Raw genomic sequence first — 20,007 nt, 5'->3', positions numbered from 1 at the left:
AACAGAATATATGCGACTGGGCTGAGTGGCGTCATAATAAGGCGTCGTTTTTGCCATTGGACACGTGCGGAAGTGGTGATCTATGTTATTTAGTTGAAGTTGACTGTACTGATCCGAGGGAGCTGAGAAAATCGCCCTATTTTGTGATTTTTCATCTGATGAAATGTCATTGTTTCTAGTGAACAGGTAGGCTTTTACAGTATTCTTTTTTTACTGATTCATATCGCTGATATCTTGATTTAGTATGGTCACATTTGAAGTTAAGAGCGTTCATCTGACTTCTGAGCTGCTTTTAACCGATCATGGTGCATATTATTTACTCGCAAATAGATTTAATTGGAGAAAATATTATATTGATATTAGAGACCAGTTAAATAATAGAAAAATAAATTACAAATTTACGTCTTATACATCGCTTTATAATGGACCTTTTAAAGACTGAATTTTCAGTATTTTGATTGCTGAGAATTCAGGTTCTCTCCATTGTGCTACACAAAAAAGCAAGGATTTTGAAATAGATATTGTTTTTTAATTTTATGTATAGAATTCAGTATTCTAATTGGTGGCGGGTCCATACAGATGATTTAGGTCCAGAAAACAATTCGGCATCATCTTATGATTAAATAATGAAAAACTAAGACCAACATATTTATACTGACCATAAAGTCGTAAAATAATTATTTACTTTGCTCTTATCTGATCTTTTTCTGTTACATTTTCTTAAGGTTAACATTCCTCTTATAGGACTTTTCTTCAACCCATTTTCACTAGTTCAATTTTTTTCTCAGCTCACAGCTCAATTCGGGGTCATAAACAAATATAACTCCATGTAGTAGCATAACAGAGTTTGCTTCAGACTAGTAAAATCTGCAACAACATGCTTGCAGCAAAGCTGAAATACTATTTTATTCATTAACAGAAACCTCCTCAAAAATATTAACAACAAAAGTGCAGCAATTTGTATATGCATTGACCTGAAAAATCTGTATTGGACCTTTTAATTCTGAGGTAATTATTTTTTCAGTCTGTAATGTATGTTAAATGTTGCTTTGGTGCTCACAGGTATTTCGGAGAGGACGAAGATGGAAGGGCCTCGAAGGAGTCTCAGTCCCAGGCTTTGCTTGCTAAGCTCCAAGAAAGGGCAAACCAAAAGCAGAAACAAAGTTTGACTGAACAGAAAGAATGTGTGCATGAAGAACAAACAGAGCAGCAGAATGTCATAAGGAAAAGAAGAGCTGACAAAAACGGCAATCAAGAGCATCGGCGCTACAAAAAAAGGAAGTTGGTGCCTTTGTGTGATTTAGACTCTAACAATCATAATGAGTCTGTTGAGAAGCAAGAGAAGAAAAAGAAAGTTGCAGATGAGAAACTGAAGAAGAAAGATCACTCAGGTGTGTTTTTGTACTTTTATATGCTGACATGTTTCATTTTCTTACTGGCAGATACGTTGGCTTGAACATTATTTTCTGCAGATTAGTTTTTTTTAACAGGTTGCGTATAGAAATAGATTTCATAACAGTGTAGTTACGGATAACAAAAAGTTATTGTGCAACTGTTTTTCTGTATCTTAATCTCTGACAACATCATGGAAAGGATGCCAACAGGTGTAGAGATGATGCACATGATGTCATCGGACATCTGACTGATCTGGGGTTATTCCTGGGTCATTGGTGGTTAGGCCCACTCAGTTGGCCGATGGCGTACTTGCCACAAACTTTTTGACCAACTTGAAAATGTAGAAAACCAGTTTTAATGGTTAAGAGTTGGTGTCTTTTACCAATTTACCATACCTACAACTTAGGGAGGAAGTCAGTTTTTTTTTGGTTTGTTTTAGTCTGAGTCATGAGATAACATGGCCTGCACAGTGTGTGGGCCCTGTAATTGCCACAACTTTACTTGTGTATGTTGACTGAAGAAAGAGAGTACTTCTACAGGACTCCAGTGTAAAAAGTATGAGCACAATTTATTCCACTAAATCTAGCGTCTTGTTACAGGAGTTTCAAACACCACTCTTCTAAGAAAACGATACCACTGTAAGAAAACTGTCAGGCTCCAAAGCTGCTCGAGCTTAGACTGACCAGCCCAGTCATTTCCATCACTTAACAAGTCTGAGAAAACTCTCTTTCTTAAAGAGACCATGGCATACGCAAGTGTTCAGATAAAATTTACAGTGTTCACAGTGGGTCTAGATGCTGGATCCTTTTGGCCTTCAGTTTCAGAACTGACCACAGTGTTCATTACCTCTGAATTCTTGGAGGTCAGATCCCCAGAGAAATCCTTGTTTGCTGGCCAGTCTTCCATGGGCTTGAAAAGTGTTAAACTACAGCTGTTAATTATGCATGCGCGTGCTTATCATGGTTCGTTTGGTGCTTCAGTTGTGCACGTCCTCAAGAATGACTGTAATGCGTTCACACTGCAGTATGTAGGTGACCAGAAGAGGTTGTGTAAGCTGACTTTGGATGTTTTATACAATCCATTTCTTGCACCGTGCTTGGTTTAGGAGCCTCGCATGCCATCTGCAATACCGCCGCTGTCGCTTTTTTTTTTGTCATGATCTTAAGATCAACAAAATGCTGATCTGTTCTGTTCACTCCATATTCACCGTTTATCACAGTGTAATTGCCACAGCTTTACTCATGTATGTTGACTGAAGAAAGAGAATATTTACACAGGACTCTGGTGTAAAAAGTGTAAAACAGAATTTTACTCCACAAAATACGGCCTCTTGTTACAGGAGTTTCAAACACTGCTCTTCTCAGAAAACAAGATGAAGGTAAGAAAAGCATGTGTCTCCACTGCTGTTTGAGTCTAGACTGACCAACCCCATCAATTCTATCGCTTAGGAAGTCCCAGAAACCTCTCTTCTCCCAGTTTAAATAACATAGAATATGTCCGTATTAAAAGGCTGCATGGTGGTGTGGTGATGAGCTTTCATTGCCCCACAGCAGGAGGGCTCCTGGTTCCAATACTGACTGGGGCCTTTTGTGTGGAGTTGGCATCTGTGGGTTCTCTCCAGATACTCCCATCATCCTCCCACTGTGCAAAAGTATGTATGTTAGGTTTATTGGTTATTTTAATTCCTAAATTTACTCTCAGAGCGATTGTGAGCTTGTATGGTTGTTCGTCCCTGTGTCAACCTGTGAGGGACTGGGAATCTGTCCGGAGTGTGCCCCACCTCTCACACGTGGCAGCTGGGATGGGTTCCAACCCTGAACTGATTTGGCCGTGTGTGGAAAATGGATGCATGTCGGTATAAACCTGTTCATATACATCTAGAATGTCAGTTGAGATTTTCTCACTGACATTCCTCACTGAAGTACAAGCAGGCATTCAGACTCTTGTATGCCTTCAGGCTTTTCTTTACGAAATGACGCACATCAAACATAAGACATGTTTAATGATATAGCCCTGTTGATACCAACAGTCTTTGTATGCTCCCAATCCAACAGCTACCGTCAGCAGCCATGTTAAATGTTTTGCTACTCAGGGGTGGTCAGTTCCAGCGTTGTTGGTGTGTCTAGAAAGGACAGTTACGTAGGTGTATACCCTCTACTGATCTCTTTGTTTCTATTTTCCATCTTCGGCTCCTTATCATAGCATTGCTTTACGTGTGTGATTTGCGTTTGGGATGTTGAGATATATTATATTATATTATATTACTCTGTGTGTTCCTGCTTGTTCTATTCACATACCAGTTTTCTTACATATTGATGAATATGGTCAGAGGTGTTGCAGTTTGGGGGTACTGTTGAGCATTAAATATTCAAATTTGATGAGACAAAGCAAGCGGGACAGAACATCAGTGCTACTCTGTTCACATAGCAACAACGTAGCTGACTCTGCATATCTTTGACAAACCTTTTTTACCTTGAGCTCTCTTCTGGAATAAAACTCAATCCTATATATTTTTTCTTCTCCTATGTGTTTTTATCTATTTACAGGTGTGTAACATGTTACAGTGAAGCTAAAGCCTGTAGTTTCGTGCAGGAAACCAAAGAATTCAGTCCAATAGACTATTTTAGCCTTCCAGGGTTAAATGACCCGAACGTATGTTTGTGGCAACCACGACAATAGCTGTTTGAATTCTCCAAATGCTAAGGAAATTAGTTTCAATGCTTCCCCTAAGATCTCCTTTAGCGTAGGATATACAAACCATACCTTATGAATGAAGACTATTCCTCCCTGTAGTTCCTTGTTGCTGCACCTTTCATGGTGACGGTTTATTATTCCTTGCTGAGTTGTGCTGTGATTCACATGAATAGATGAGACTGAGAAGCCTGTGGCACTAGCTTTGACTTTTGTAAAAAAAAAAAAGCAAAATAATGACTTTTTGAATGACAAATTTCAATAAAGTAGTATTCTATTTGATCTAAAAGATATTAAATAACCTTCATGTTACAGTGTTGTAAAATTGTAATAGATAACAACTTTTTGTGGTAATAAAGTTCTCAAGTCAAGTATCTAAGAAACTTGGCAACTTGTGGGGTTTTAATGTTCAAAGCTTCTTTTGTGTTACTTTAACTTAATACACTACGCTGAACGGCCATTCAGTCCCATTTCTCACTACCCTACCAGGTGGCGATTTTAAGGTGTCAAATCAGCATTGATGGGGTCTGATGTGATCTGTTACACGCCGAGAAGACCAAAGAGAGACTATGACGTACAGTCCCAATGCTTTGATGGCTGATTGTTGGGTGGATGTTAGGGGGCCCTAAAAGCCTAAAGTTATGCATCAATGCAGTTTCATTCCTCATGATTTAAATTCACTTGAACACACTTTTATTCACACATTTGTTTTCTTCAACGTTTTCTGTCATTTGGTGGAGAACAAAATCTGATCTGTTATAAGCTTCATTTTTGAGTTACGAGCAGGAACTTTCTTAATTGATCAATTGTTCAATTTAATGTGACTTTATGGTAATAAATGATATTTTGTTGGTCTTGAAATAGATTTTTTCAGAGGGGATATATGTTATTCCTTCCGACGGGCTCACCACCCGTGGGAGGGGCCAAGGGGGTCGGGTGCGATGTGAGCTGGGTAGCAGCCGAAGGCAGAGGCCTTGGCGGTCTGATCCTCGGCTACTGAAGCTAGCTCTTGGGACGTGGAATGTCACCTCTCTGTTGGGGAAGGAGCTGGTGCGCGAGGCTGAGCGGTTCCGGCTAGATATAGTCGGACTCACCTCGACGCACGGCTTGGGCTCTGGAACCAGTCCTCTTGAGAGGGGTTGGACTCTCTTCCACTCTGGAGTTGCCCGTGGTGAGAGGCGCAGAGCAGGTGTGGGCATACTTATTGCCCCCCGGCTGTGTGCCAGTACATTGGGGTTTACCCCAGTGAACGAGAGGGTAGCCTCCCTCCGCCTTTGGGTGGGGGGACGAGTCCTGACTGTTGTTTGTGCCTATGCGCCAAACAGCAGTTCAGAGTACCCACCCTTTTTGGAGTCTCTGGGGGAGGCACTGGAGAATGCTCCTACCGGAGACTCCCTCGTTCTGCTGGGGGACTTCAATGCTCACGTGGGCAATGACAGTGAGACCTGGAGGGGTGTGATTGGGAGGAACGGCCCCCCCGATCTGAACCAGAGTGGTGTTATGTTGTTGGACTTCTGTGCTGGTCATGGACTGTCCATAACGAACACCATGTTCAGACATAAGGGTGTCCATATGTGCACTTGGCACCAGGACACCCTTGGCCGCAGTTCGATGATCGACTTTGTGGTTGTATCATCGGACTTGCGGCCGTATGTCCTGGACACTCGGGTGAAGAGAGGGGCGGAGCTGTCAACTGATCACCACCTGGTGGTGAGTTGGCTCCGCTGGTGGGGGAGGATGCCGATCAGACCTGGCAGGCCCAAACGTATTGTGAGGGTCTGCTGGGAGCGTTTGTCAGAATCCCCCGTCAGAAGGAGCTTTAACTCCCACCTCCGGCAGAGCTTCAACCATATCCCGGGGGAGGTGGGGGACATTGAGTCCGAATGGGCCATGTTCCGTGACTCCATTGCCGAGGCAGCTGATCGGATTTGTGGCCGTAAGGTGGTCGGTGCCTGTCGTGGCGACAACCCTCGAACCTGCTGGTGGACACCAGTGGTGAGGGAAGCCGTCAAGCTGAAGGAGGAGTCCTATCGGGCCTTTTTGGCCAGTGGGACACTGGAAGCAGCTGATAGGTACCGACAGGCCAGACGGGCCGCGGCTTCGGCGGTTGCTGAGGCAAAAACTCGGGCCTGGGAGGAGTTCGGTGAGACCATGGAGAACGATTTCCGGGCGGCTTCGAAGAGATTCTGGTCCACCATCCGGCGTCTCAGGGGGGGGGGAAGCGGCTAACAGTCAACACTGTTTACAGTGGGGACGGGGCTTTGCTGACCTCAACTAGGGATGTTGTGAGTCGGTGGGGGGAGTACTTCGAGGAACTCCTCAATCCTACCAACACGTGCTCGGAAGAGGCAGAGTCAGAGAGCTCGGAGACGGGGCCTCCCATTTATGGGGCTGAGGTTTCCGAGGTGGTCAAAAAGCTCCTCGGTGGCAAGGCCCCGGGGGTGGATGAGGTCCGTCCTGAGTTTCTCAAGGCTCTGGATGTTGTAGGGCTGTCTTGGCTGACACGCCTCTGCAGCATCGCGTGGACATCGGGGACAGTGTCTCTGGACTGGCAGATTGGGGTGGTGGTCCCCGTCTTTAAAAAGGGGGACCGGAGGGTGTGTTCCAACTATAGGGGTATCACACTCCTCAGCCTCCCTGGTAAGGTCTATTCGGGGGTATTGAAGAGGAGGATCCGTCGGATAATCGAGCCTCGGATTCAGGAGATGCAGTGTGGCTTTCGTCCTGGCCGTGGAACAGTGGACCAGCTCTATACCCTCGGCAGGATCCTGGAGGGTGCATGGGAGTTCGCCCAACCAGTCTACATGTGTTTTGTGGACTTGGAGAAAGCGTTCGACCGTGTCCCTTGTGGAGTCCTGTGGGGGGTGCTCCGGGAATATGGAGTGCCGGACCCCTTGATAGGGGCCGTTCGGTCTCTGTATGACCGGTGCCAGAGTTTGGCCCGCATTGCCGGCAGTAAGTCGGATACGTTTCCGGTGAGAGTTGGACTCCGTCAGGGCTGCCCTTTGTCACCGATTCTGTTCCTAACTTTTATGGACAGAATTTCTAGGCGCAGCCAGGGCGTTGAGGGTGTCCGATTTGGCGACCTCAGAATCGGGTCTCTGCTTTTTGCAGATGATGTGGTTCTGTTAGCGTCGTCAGGCCGTGACCTTCAGCTCTCACTGGAGCGATTCGCAGCCGAGTGTGAAGCGGCTGGGATGAGAATCAGCACCTCCAAATCCGAGACTATGGTTCTCAGCCGGAAAAGGGTGGAATGCTCTCTCCGGGTCGGGAATGAGATCCTTCCCCAAGTGGAGGAGTTCAAGTATCTCGGGGTCTTGTTCACGAGTGAGGGACGAATGGAGCGGAAGATTGACGGGCAGATCGGTGCGGCGTCTGCAGTGTTGCGGGCTCTGCACCGACCCGTCGTTGTGAAGAGGGAGCTGAGCCAGAAGGCAAAGCTCTCTACTTACTGGTCAATCTACGTTCCCATCCTCACCTATGGTCACGAGTTGTGGGTAGTGACCGAAAGAACAAGATCGCGAATACAAGTGGCCGAAATGGGTTTCCTCCGCAGGGTGTCTGGGCTCTCCCTTAGAGATAGGGTGAGAAGCTCAGTCATCCGGGAGGGGCTCGGAGTAGAACTGCTGCTCCTCCGCATTGAGAGGAGTCAGATGAGGTGGCTCGGGCATCTGGTTAGGATGCCCCCTGGGCGCCTCCCTGGGGAGGTGTTCCGGGCACGTCCCACTGGGAGGAGACCCCGGGGAAGACCCAGGACACGCTGGAGAGACTATGTCTCTCGGCTGGCCTGGGAACGGAAGAGCTGGAGGAAGTGGCCGGGGACAGAGACGTCTGGGTTTCTCTACTCAAGCTGCTGCCCCCGCGACCCGACCCCCGGATAAGCGGCAGATGATGGATGGATGGATGGATGGATGGATGGATGGATGGATGGATGGATATATGTTATTCCTCCAGTGAGTTCTGTGTCTCTTCCCGATTGGACGTGCCCAGAAAAACCTCAAAAGGGAGGCAACTGGGAGGCATTCTGATTAGATGCCCACACACTTTCGATGCAGATAAATAGCTACTTTACTCAAACTTACCTCCAGATGTATGAGCGCCACAACCTATCTGGAAGACTAAGGGGGGTTGAGTCTTGTGCCGTACTGCAGCGTCATGCTTGAGCCATTCTTAATACTCAAATGATACACAAAGTTCAAACTGATTTAAATTGTGGCCTTGTTTGCTGTGCTTTGTTCAATGTGAAGTTGTTGTGAAGTTGAACTGTATTAACTTGGCAAAGAGCGGCACCTGTATGAATGAATGGATGTTTTTTTTTTTTTTTGGGCAGTGTGCATTTTTAGGATTGTGTTTATCTGTTTTTGTTTTTTAGGGAACTCAGCTGGAGGTGTTTCTCCTGGGTCTGAAAGAGATGGAGGGGAATGCAAAGGAGGACAAGAGTTGGAAGAGATGAAAAATGACTCAAAAGAAAGTTCAGATAAAACATCTGCTCTAACTGGATTTACTTTTCTTGGAGGATTTGAGAACAAACCTGTTCAAAAGGTACATTGATGGTTAAAAACAGGGCCAGTAGTCGCCAGTAAAAAGAACCATCTCTCCATACATTTTTGTTTCCTCTGTTCACAGGTAAACGCAGTCCTGCCTCAGTGGCTCACTGAGCCTGATGTGATTCAGAGAGACATTAAAAGCAACCTCGTTCCTGTTAAAAATGTGTCAGGGATTTGTGCTCAGCTCCTTAAAAGACTGCAAGATAATGGCATTCAACACTTCTTTCCAGGTGATGAAACATTGTATTTGTATACACATTTTTTGAAGTTGTGAAACCCAAAGATGTAAATATGGTAACTTGACAAAATGCTGTTATTTGAAATTGTTTGAGAACATTTTGATGTTTTGAGGATGCACGAGTATAGAGGTTTGAATCATTTTCTTTTCTTTCGTTTCAAAGTGCAAGTTGAGGTCATTCCAGCCATATTGGAAGGTGCACAGTATGGACTGCTGATTGGGGAAGGTGGCTACAGACCCAGAGACATCTGCGTGTCTGCACCAACAGGCAGTGGCAAGACTCTTTCCTTCGTCTTGCCTGTCATACAGGTTAGCTGCCGCCATCTCTGTCAAATAACATTGAGAAAGTAATGTGCAGGCTCTGGTGCATGTGTATAAAAAGTATAAATTGTTCACTGCCAGGTATTAATGGAGCGAGTGGTGTGTGAAGTCCGGGCTTTGGCCGTGTTGCCAACCAAAGAGCTCGCCCAGCAGGTCAGGATCTTAACCATTTGTTCAAAGACATTTGAAAGAACTTTACTCTAAATTTCTTTAGCTTTGCTGACATTTTTTCTTGTACAGGTTTACAAAGTGTTTGCATCATATGCTGAAGGAACTACATTAAAAGTGGTGATGCTAGCTGGTCAGAAGTCCTTTGCTGCAGAGCAGGCTTCACTCTCAGAGCACAGGTGAGGGCAAAAGCTGTAATACTGGAAAGGTCAGAGAGCTGCAACAGTTTTAGGGAGATAAAGCTTATTTAGTTACTCACAAAGCATATGCATGCTGATCTTAGACAAAAAGTAAGGGTCCAAAAAAATCTTGCAGTTCAATGCTTTTTATCAAGCCCAAGCACCAAAGGTGGTGCTGAGGCCTAATGTATCTGTCGTGTTTATGGTTAGGCCTGAACACGAAAGGCTTATTTTATCTGTAGTGTTTATTCATTTTCTTCATCTTCTTCTGTTCCTAAATGAATTGCTCTTTTGGGGGCCTGAACACGCTCAAAAACTCAACTCCTGGAATTTCATGAAACTTTGAGATCGTATAGATTATGTCAAGACCAACAAATCCAACAGGAAGTTGGCCATTTTGATTCAAAGATGCCATTTTGGCACCTCAGATTTTACTGAACTCCTCCTAGAGATTTAATCGGAGATGCCTGAAGCTTGGTTCATATGGTCATAAGCTATGTGTGATTAAATGAATTATCAAAAGCCTGAGTTTTCGTGAGTGGGAGTGGGTGTGGCGGCCCCTCAAACTTTCCTGTTTCAACATGAAACAGGCTTGTATCTTGTGGTACTTCTGTTGTTGAAGTGTTTTGCACTTCAAGAGCGAAAATAACAGACGGAAAGATGAAAAATGACTGGTTTTGTTGTAGCTAAACACAAATAACTGCTTTGGTGATTAATATTAGTTTAACAATGACATCACAGCTCACTAACTAATCCAATTGAATTGGTTTGATTAGTCAAACTCAAAAATCACTTAAATTGCCCATCCCTAGTATGTACTAATGTTAAAAAATAAAACCTGAATGTGCTGAATTCACCGTGTGTTTTACTGCTTATGCTCTTTTTTTTTTTTTTTTTCTTTCTTTTTATTGTCACTCAAGTTGACATTATGTAAATTTTTGCTGCTGTGACAGGATCAGGATGTGGTGCAGTATTCACTGTTGAAGGACTGGACACACATGGACACAGGCTGAGCTGTTTTTGTAACTGATTTATTTTCCAGAGGGAGCGTGAGGCGCAGTACAGCAGACATAGTTGTGGCTACTCCTGGTCGACTGGTTGATCACATCAACAAAAATTCTGACTTGTGCCTGGAACATCTGAGGTTTCTTGTGAGTTCTTAAAAGCCATCTAACTGAAATGTAGGAGATAGTAAACAACACTGAAATCTACTGTCCACTACCTGTATTTGAAGTGTTCTTTTATTTTCTTATTTCTAAGATTATTGATGAAGCTGACAGGATGATTGACAGTATGCACCAGTCCTGGCTCAGCCAGGTATTAAAGGGGGTATTTAGTTCAGGAGGTGAACCAGAAGCCATGACCATCTTCAGGAGGAGAGAGCCAAAAAATGTCACAGCTGCCAGGTGAGTCAGAGGGCCTCTGGAGGCCTCAGTGAGCACATTTACATGAAACTAAAAAACAAACGCATTATTTTCTTCGTGAAACCAAGATTTGATTTTTAAATGCATGTAATCATATTAGTGTAACCAAAATGATACAAAACCAAAGCTCTCAGAGGCTGACTAACACGCGCAGATTGTGTGGTTGGGTATTGAATCAATCCTGCCTGTACACACGTCACATGATTGAAATAGACCAAGGCATCTGGCTCGCTTGGCTGGGGATTGAGAGGACCAGAAAGAGGGAACAATAAGCTCCATAACACCAGACCACGGATACCTGCTGAGAAAAAGAAGCATTTAATGAGTGTGTACATGCAGAGCAAAAGAGAGCAGAGTGAGGAGAGGTGCATCATGAGATTATAGTTTCCCCAGCAGTCCAGGCCTATAGTAGCGTAACTATGCCATCCCCAACTATAAGCTTTACCAAATACAAAGTTATAAGGCGGCTGCACTGTGGTGTGGTGGTTAGCACCGTTGCCTCACAGCGAGAGGTTCAACTCTCCCAGCTGTGTGGAGTTTGCATGTTCTCCCCGTGTATGCGTGGGTTCTCTCCAGGTACTCCGGCTTCCTCCCACCGTCCAAAAATTAGGTTAATTAATGAGGTTAATTGTCTCTAAAATTAAGCGTGTGTATGCTTGTTTGTCTCTGTGTGGCCCTGTGATGAACTGGCGACCTGTCCAGGGTGTACCGATGACCGCTGGGATAAGCTCCAGCCCCCAACCGACAGATTAAGCGGGTACAGTAAATGGATGGATTAGGCCTAATCTTAAAGGTAGAGAGAGTGTCTGCCTCCTGGACTGGCAGCTGGCTCCACAGAGAGGGGCCTGATAACTGAAGGGAGATAGAAACTCTGGGATTCACCTGAGATGGCAGCCTAAAATGCACTCTCTTCCAGCAGAACTCGAAAACATTATATGGAGAAAATGTGACTGGAAAAATGTTGCCATCACCCCTCATATGAAGGAAAACTGTCAAAACTGTTGCCCAGTGGTGGAGCAAGTGATAGCAAATGTGTTCTGGGAATGTCCAAATATAAGAAATTATTGAAGAGAATTTCACAGGACAGTCCAGATTATTTTTAAAACACAGATACCATTTCAATTCAAAGTGGTTTATTTAGGCTATATTCCTCCAGAAGTGAAAGGTATGAAAAAATATTTGTACAATACACCAGCGAAACAGCACTGACCAAGAAATGGATGATGCCTGTTGGACCAACTATAAATGACAAAATAGAGGTTTCAGTTGGGATTTATAAGATGGATAAGTTTACTTTTTATGTAGACCTAAAGACAGAAATTGGGAGAAGTGGGTGCAATGCGCGAAACCTTTAAGACCAGATTTTGTAATGATTGTAAACATTAACAACACTATATTGCCAAAAGTATTCGCTCATCTGCCTTTACGAATTTATGAACTTGAGTGACATCCCATTCTTAATTCATAAGGTTTAATATATTTAATATATATACAGCTGCTGTCGTGAGCTGCTCGTGTTCGCATTCGCTGTTTGCATTTCTGGCAGTTCTCATCAGCACATTAAGTCAGCAGTAAGTTTAAACAACTAATCTTATGTTGAATTTACCAAATACTGCTATGCATGTCTATCCTTTAATGTGGCTTCTGTAGTTTACACTTTTGCTGTGTTGAATGTAATACGTATATGTTTGGTCAAACCTAGTCTGATTTTTGTCTTTAAAATTTTATGGAAAAGCAGCAAGAGGCTAATTTACATGGCCGACATTTTAAATTGTCACTAGATTAATGGAAAGCAGTGCATTTGAAATGGGCTTTAGTCTACCCCTGTTCAGTGGGGGTTGAATCATTTTTGTGTGGTTTGATAGTGTGTTCTTAAGGTGTTAAGGGACAGTTACGATGACTTAAGTTAGGAAGCATAATTACCGATTATCCAGGTCTTATGTCTTTGATGCATTTAGATTAATTTCTTCGAATATGTGATCAAATTATTAAATGAATGCGTTAACGAAAGGAACTAATTTAATTTGGCTTGATGTAGAAATCCAGCTGTATCCTCTGCATAATAATGGAAGATCTCCATGACCAAATGGAATATTGCCAAAATGAAGACAAGAACTATATCTATGTTAAAAAGATATTTTAAGAAAGAAAAAATACATTTTTGGGAGAAAATTTTCATATTTTAAAAAAGTTATTAATTTAATATTGTGAGAATTCAATTATCTTTGACTTTAGGATGATAATGATAGTGCTTTTGTCCTTTTTAGATAGATGACTTGCTATCTATAAAAAAAACAACTTGTTAACGTCATTCGAGGTTCGTTTAATAGAATTAAATGATTTAAGCTTTTGTCAGCTTGTTGTAAGATAGTGACAGCAAGAGAATCTGATTAGGTGAAGACTTTAACCATGCATCGACCTACTTTTCCTCCCAGCCTCTCTCCACCTCAGATGCCACTGCAGAAGCTGCTGTTTTCTGCCACACTTACACAGAACCCAGAAAAGTTGCAGCAGCTGGTTCTCCACCAGCCCAGACTCTTCAGCTCCATTCACAGTCCTTCTAACAGAACACCAGCAGATCCATCCCAAAAACAAGATCGCTTTGACTTCCCCCAAGGTCTCACGGTAAGAGGTTGACCTTTGACTTTCAGGAGGAGCCTGGATGTTAATAAAGTGGTCTTGGGTCATTTTGTAAATGATGGACAGCACTTTTATATTTTAGGAGTATTATGTGCCCTGCACAATGAGCAAGAAGCCCCTCCTCATCCTCCACTTCATCCTTCATTTGAAGCTTTGCCCCATCCTTTGTTTCACCAACTCCAGAGAGACAGCACACAGGTTACATAAGATCCCTGAGTTTTACATTACACAAAATGTTCTTCCAATTGTCAAATTCTATGTTGACTCATATGTCTACATCTCCTTCAGACTTTTCCTGTTGTTGCGGCTGTTTGGTGGAATTCAGGCTGCTGAATTCTCTTCTAGACTCTCTCCCGGTGAAAGAAAGAAAACACTGAAGGACTTTGAGCAAGGAAAGATCAAGTTGTAAGTCTGTGATTACTAATAATTATTTAAAAGATTAAATGTATATATCTTTTTTATGTACTTTTATCGTACTGTATGTTGTTACTGAGTTGTTTTCTTTTGATAGTAACCTGCCTTTGGGCATCTATGTAGCTGCTGAATACTTTGAGTTTCCCTCAGGATTAATAATGTCTGTCTATTTGTCATTAGAATTTATAAGAAATTTCAAATTGTAATGTAATTAGTGAAATCAACAGAAATTAAGTGTAAAATAGATTTTTTTTTTTTTTTTGATTAAGGGACTCTTTCTTTAAAAGTTTGTTCCAAAGAGCAAGTTAGGCCCTTTCGCTGTATTACATCTTTGAATTTATTGAACATTACCTTTGCTTAATTTTTGTATAGTTGAGCAGATACATTTTCCAGTTGTTTAAATTGAACTATTATCCTAAAGGTTAATCAGCACAGATGCAGCTGCCAGAGGCATTGACATCAATGGCATCAAATGTATTGTCAATTATGACGCACCACAATACATCAGGACATACATTCACAGGTGAGTGCTTTAACTGCTGCCAGATGTTTGCAGGCAACAGAATGTCTGTAAAACAAGCTACCCCCCCTTACCGTTTGTCTGTTGTCTTTTTAAAAAAAAAAAAAAAATTATTCAGGGTCGGAAGAACAGCAAGAGGAGGAAAAGCAGGACTGGCCTTCACCTTTCTGCTTCGAGTACAGGTGCATTACATAATTCATTGTAATCAGTACTAGATGGAAACAGTGTAAATGTAATACAAAAAACAAACTGGTTTCTATTTTCCCCATTCAGGAAAAGGAGTTCCTTCAGATGCTGGTGGAAGCAGGAAGCCCTGGGATTCAAAAACAGATGGTTAAGCCAGAGAGCCTTCAGAGTATGGAAGTCCAGTATGAACAAATACTGCAAAAACTGGGCGATATTGTCAAGGTACCATCTCAGACACCTTTATTAAATTGCTAACAATGCTTTTGTTCTCTCACACAGCATATAAAGCACAATTTAGTACCGTTGCTTGGTAAAACTCACTGCCTTTTTTTCCTCTCTACAGGATGAACAAGCCAGATAACAAAACCATATGGACTTTTTCCTATAAGGGGACTTCACAGCCTGAAAATCATTGCAATCAATTTTTGTTCCTGTTGATTGAGTCAAAATTTGTGTGATCACTAATAAATTGAGCTGGTTTACTGAGACGATGCCTGTGTGTGAAGGCCGATGCTTATTGACATCAGGTAGGCCCATCACACCCATTCTGATATGAGCTCGAGCGTACATAATGGGGCTTTTTTCCCGGAAAACATCGTCGAAAAAGAAAGGGGGAAAAAAAAAAATAAAAATCTCATCATCATGTTTTTCCTTTAGGATAAATAAAATATTTTTTCATTTCATCAAGTCTCGACTTCTGTGAACATTCATCGGACACAAGCAGGCCAACAATGTTGCTCTGGATAGAAAACGGAAACCTTGTTTCCATATTTTGAAAGATAAAGTATGCCAAATTGGCTGGTTTATTTTTGCGGCACACCTCAAATGCAACGATCACTGGATTACTTGGATACTGAAGAAGTTTTTTTTTTTTTTGTTTGTTTGTTTTTTTAAATAGTATTGTGATGATTTGGGAAGTTCTGAAGAATTTTGGACCCTACATATTGTGAGAAGACTATACTAAGAACTGTAATTTGTATTTTGTCCTCAAATTTCAGCTGTTAATGTCCAATTTGGTGTACTTTCAATTTTCATAATGTTAAAATTAGGCTTGAAACCATCCAAAAGGCTCCCAGCATGAAGGGCAAGATGACCACTACTCAGTTGTGACGTGTTTTTATTTCGGTACTCAGGTTTTCATTTAACTTATTGTCTTTGTTATTCTCTCTCAATCATACACAGTGTTGCTTAACATAGAACAGCATTAGTCCCATTTGGAAGTCTTCCTCTTCATGTTTCTCTCTCCTTGGCTGTCAATGGCTTCATAGAGCTGCTGGTCATTTTCCTTAGTTGCATGCAGATAGCCCAGGTAAGCCACACACAGAGTAATGGTCACAACTCCAAAGGCCATCACAGGCTTATTCTGAAACATAATAAAGTTTTATATTATGTCAGTTAAATAATAAATAGTTAAGCAATTTAATGGGCCTTGACTGGGATTACACTGACAAACTACTGATTTTAATGAATGTAAGGAATAGATCATATGCTAAATTCACAACTTTATATATCTTCAGACCAAAAAGTCACAGAAAAGGCTGGATTCCTAACTAGAAAAAGCAGGTAACTTAACCAAGAGCCTGTAGCCTTATCCATTAAGAAGATGGACGAACTGATACATCTTATTATGTAATTTAGCACCAATGAAGAATCAATGGATACAAATTATAAAGACACCTCAACTGTATTTTGTACGTCCGTCAAAAGTTAACTACAGTTTAAAGTCGTTGGGAAGTGACAGACTGACGGGGACAAAATTCCCAAAGCTAGCTTCATAATGCACGTGTAGGCAACAGCTAAGCTAATTTATACAAGAAATCGTATTTAAACGTTACTGTTTTAATCAGTAAAAAGTTATCTCACAGGTCTGATGAAGAGTTCTGGGTTGAGAGCGCGGAACAAAGTGGTGGTCTGTGCTCCACTTAGCCCGGGTGTCCGGAAACCTTTTACCCGAACATTTTCTTTCTCCATATGATTTCCTTTATCCGACATGCTCCGGCAAAAATCACTACAGATCTATACTGAAATGCAAACCAATGTCGGCTAAAGGATACCGATAACTTTTAGGCTACGATGACCTACTCCATTTTAAAGGTCAACTGAGATGGGTTTGAAGAAGAGAGCAGTGCCACTGTATTGGGCGTGCATTTGTGTAGCTCAGCAGCGCTAATGTAGCCTCTCCGGGTGAACGCATCCGCCATGTTAAGTTTTTTTAAAAATTAATTTAAAAAAAAATTTTTTTGAGGTCTTTATTTAACAAATATGCAAACAAACATTGCATAGCTTATGAACTACATTTGCTAAATCTGGCATTTAAAAAAAAATTTTTTTTTGGAAAAGTCCAATCACAAGCCATTTTATTGCCTTTAATTGTGTTCTAAAATGTTTAAACTTTATGTTAGTTCAGTATGGCAACCATACTTGTTCTGTTCTTGTTAATTTTTAGTTAGTTTATCATGTTAGATATTTTTGACATTATGATGGCACCACGAGTAATAGTCGTATTATTTTCATGACTGCCCCGTTCTGCGTAGGTTTGTAGTTTTGGCGTATGTGGCTGATTATTGCTAATAAAGGAATCCTTCTCCTCCGAGAATAGCTTCCTGAATTTCTTCATTGGAAGTCTCAACCTGAGCTCACTACAATATGGATGCACGACGGGAAAGCAAAAAAAAAAAAAAGAGATGTTACAAACTCAATTTCATTTAATTTCTTTTCTTTTTTTTTTAAAAGGGCATTGGATATATCTAAGGTTCATATGGCACTAAGATTCGTTTGACCATGTAAATTTTCCAAATTTAACATAATTTTTAAAGTGTACATTGTTGGGTTTTTGGTTCAACCACTAGCATTTATATATAACATATATATCCATACAATGGAGTGGATAGATTTTCACTATCAACCTAAAAAAATGCAACAAAAATACATTAATAGAATAAGTGTATAATTTCTGTATTATGATTGCAAAACCTAAAACACACAAGAATTCCCTAAATTGTTTCTGAACCTTTTAAGAAATTGGTTTGTTGGGTATGTCCAATTCATTATTTTGAAGTGAACTTCTTTGACCTAGTTGCTCACTAAATATTTGTCGTAGTGAGTCACACCGGTGAACATCCAGGGATCGGACATTGAGGTGCTGCTGAGGTCCTCTGGACTGTCCGGTTATGTATTTAGCAGGGGATTTAGGGTAAAGGGGATTTGAACCCAGGTCACCTACATGAAAGGTGGAAATCTCACCACTACACAGTCCACAGTGGGTTTACGCTGCTGTAACAAGTACATTTCTCCATGTGGGATGAATAAAGTATATATCTAATCTAATCTATACTGAATCCCATTTGATATTCAGACCATTACTATTCCAGAAATACTTGCTTCTGGTACCTGTTCGGCAGTGAAGCAGAAGTCCTCCTTAGATCTGCCACCACCCTGCAGTTTGGAACTGCATCACAGATAATGCTATATTGTTTGGCATGTATTGGAGCACCAAATGTACTTAAAAACTCACTATATACCCAGTTCTCACTGAAAAAAGTTGTGTTTTTTTACTTAACATTTTGGTTATTCCAGATCAAATATTTATGAGCGGGTATGTTTGTAAATAAGAAGCCAATGAGTGCCTGTTTGTGGAAATTGGACAACTGAATGGTTATCATATCAACACCAAAATCGCATTTTAGAAGGAATTCTAATCCACCAATTTGTTTAAGGACCAGATTTGGAATTAAGTTCCATAACCATTTAGAAACACTTAATTTATTATTGTTTAATCTAATTCAACTTTAAAATAATATTTGGAGTCTTTAAGTTGAGGACATTTAATCCTCCTTTTTTACAGGAGTTGCTCAGGATATTTTTGTTTAAATTATTACATTTGTTTTTTCCAAATAAATGATATATTGCAGACTTGATTTGTTTAATAATCCAGTTTTTTAGGGGGCTATTTCCTTCTTTAAGTCAATAAGATACATTGTTACATACTTTTAATATTCATGGTTGATACGTCAGAGAAAGTGACAACACACAAATCTTCTTTACTTGGTATTCATCCTTTAAGAAGAGAGTTGCATCATCTGCTAACTGACACCATTTGATTTGGTGATCTGAGATTGTAATACCTTTAAAATAATCATTTTGTAGATGTAAGGTCAATAGCTGCATAACGGCATAAAAAAAAACAAGTAGCAGCAGGATCTTCTTTAATACCCTGGAATATATTAAACCTGCAGGTAATTGCAAAAGGAAGCTTTACTGAACTGTTGCAGTCATTATATAATGTTTTTATTGACTTTTGAAAGTATTGACCAAAGCCAAAAAATGTTTTAAGTGTCAAAGACCTTATATGTCTATAAATTAAATATAACCCGTCATCTGTGATGTCATCAGCCAAATCTGAAATCAGTGTAAGACTGTTACTAATGCGTCTTCCTTTCATAAAGCCAGACTGAAACTCATCTATAATAGTGTCTAAACATAATTTCAGTCTTTCTATGTGACAATAACTTGGCGTTTTAGTTTAGTAAAGTTATGGGCCTTCAGTTATCAACTGCAGTTGATCCTTGTTGGGTTTGGGTATCGAGGCTGTGTGCATGTAGGAGCAGCTAAATGAGCTTACCAAAGCTCAAGTAATGCCTCGAGTAAAACCCCAAATCCAGATGGCTATTTTCTGAGGAAAACAAAATGGGGGGAAAAGGAGGAAGAAGTTTCGATCATTACTTCCCTTGATTATTATGGGAAGTGCGAGATCACTGGTGGACAAAATGGACGAAACTGGATCCCCTGACAAGGTATCATTAATGCAGTGTTTCTCAATTCCGGTCCTCATGACCCACTGCCCTGCATGTTTTCGATGTTTCCCTCCTCCACCACACCTGATTCAAATTAATGGCTGCTTATCAGGCCCCTGCAGAGCTTGATGACGAGCTGATCATTTGAATCAGGTGTGGTGGAGGGAAATATCGAAAACATGCAGGGCAGTGGGACATGAGGACCGGAATTGAGAAACACTGCATTAAGGCAATATTATATTTTTTCAACACAAGGCTGCAGGAACAACTCCAACACTTCTCTACTCAACTTTAAGAATATATGATCAGAAAAAGATCACAGTGAAGAGGAGTGACTGTAGCGCTTGTCAGCAGATGGAGTAAATCTGGATGGGAAGGTGTGTCTCTGCACCACAGGTGTTGAACTGTTGACTGGGAGTTTTTGTCCATGTTGTCAACAGGGACAGTTCACCTGTTTTACCTGCTGACGCCGTGTACTCGGCAAAAAGGTT

The 20,007-nt window shown here is 41.3% G+C and overlaps 2 protein-coding genes across 3 annotated transcripts; one reads left to right on the top strand and one right to left on the bottom strand.

The window, feature by feature from the left end:
* The first annotated feature begins 42 nt into the window (after positions 1–42).
* Positions 43–15,153, top strand: ddx51 (DEAD (Asp-Glu-Ala-Asp) box polypeptide 51). 2 transcript variants are annotated; one of them, XM_072362681.1, is made up of 16 exons: positions 43–186; positions 1,063–1,391; positions 8,459–8,628; positions 8,713–8,863; positions 9,035–9,180; positions 9,274–9,345; positions 9,433–9,539; positions 10,582–10,690; positions 10,800–10,945; positions 13,399–13,588; positions 13,686–13,801; positions 13,892–14,008; positions 14,439–14,540; positions 14,656–14,719; positions 14,811–14,945; positions 15,067–15,153. In XM_072362681.1, exons 1-16 carry the CDS (start codon positions 164–166, stop codon positions 15,082–15,084), a joined length of 1,995 nt encoding a protein of 664 aa, XP_072218782.1. In that variant the 5' UTR covers positions 43–163; the 3' UTR covers positions 15,085–15,153. The 2 variants fall into 2 exon arrangements, with proteins under 2 accessions (XP_072218782.1, XP_072218781.1); XM_072362680.1 differs by lacking the exon at positions 15,067–15,153 and having other exon boundaries at positions 14,811–14,978.
* smim8 (small integral membrane protein 8) lies at positions 14,648–16,927 on the bottom strand. The gene is made up of 2 exons (XM_072362682.1): positions 16,587–16,927; positions 14,648–16,086 (listed from the first exon to the last, which is right to left on the bottom strand). Exons 1-2 carry the CDS (start codon positions 16,713–16,715, stop codon positions 15,928–15,930), a joined length of 288 nt encoding a protein of 95 aa, XP_072218783.1. The 5' UTR covers positions 16,716–16,927; the 3' UTR covers positions 14,648–15,927.
* Positions 16,928–20,007: the final 3,080 nt, after the last annotated feature.

Source organism: Leuresthes tenuis, unplaced genomic scaffold (genome assembly GCF_036924035.1).
Source record: "Leuresthes tenuis unplaced genomic scaffold, fLeuTen1.0.hap1 SCAF_13, whole genome shotgun sequence".
NCBI classification, from domain to species: Eukaryota; Metazoa; Chordata; class Actinopteri; order Atheriniformes; family Atherinopsidae; genus Leuresthes; species Leuresthes tenuis.
The sequence above is the reverse complement of the archived record's forward strand: the minus strand, read 5'-3'. Positions and strand labels throughout refer to the sequence as shown.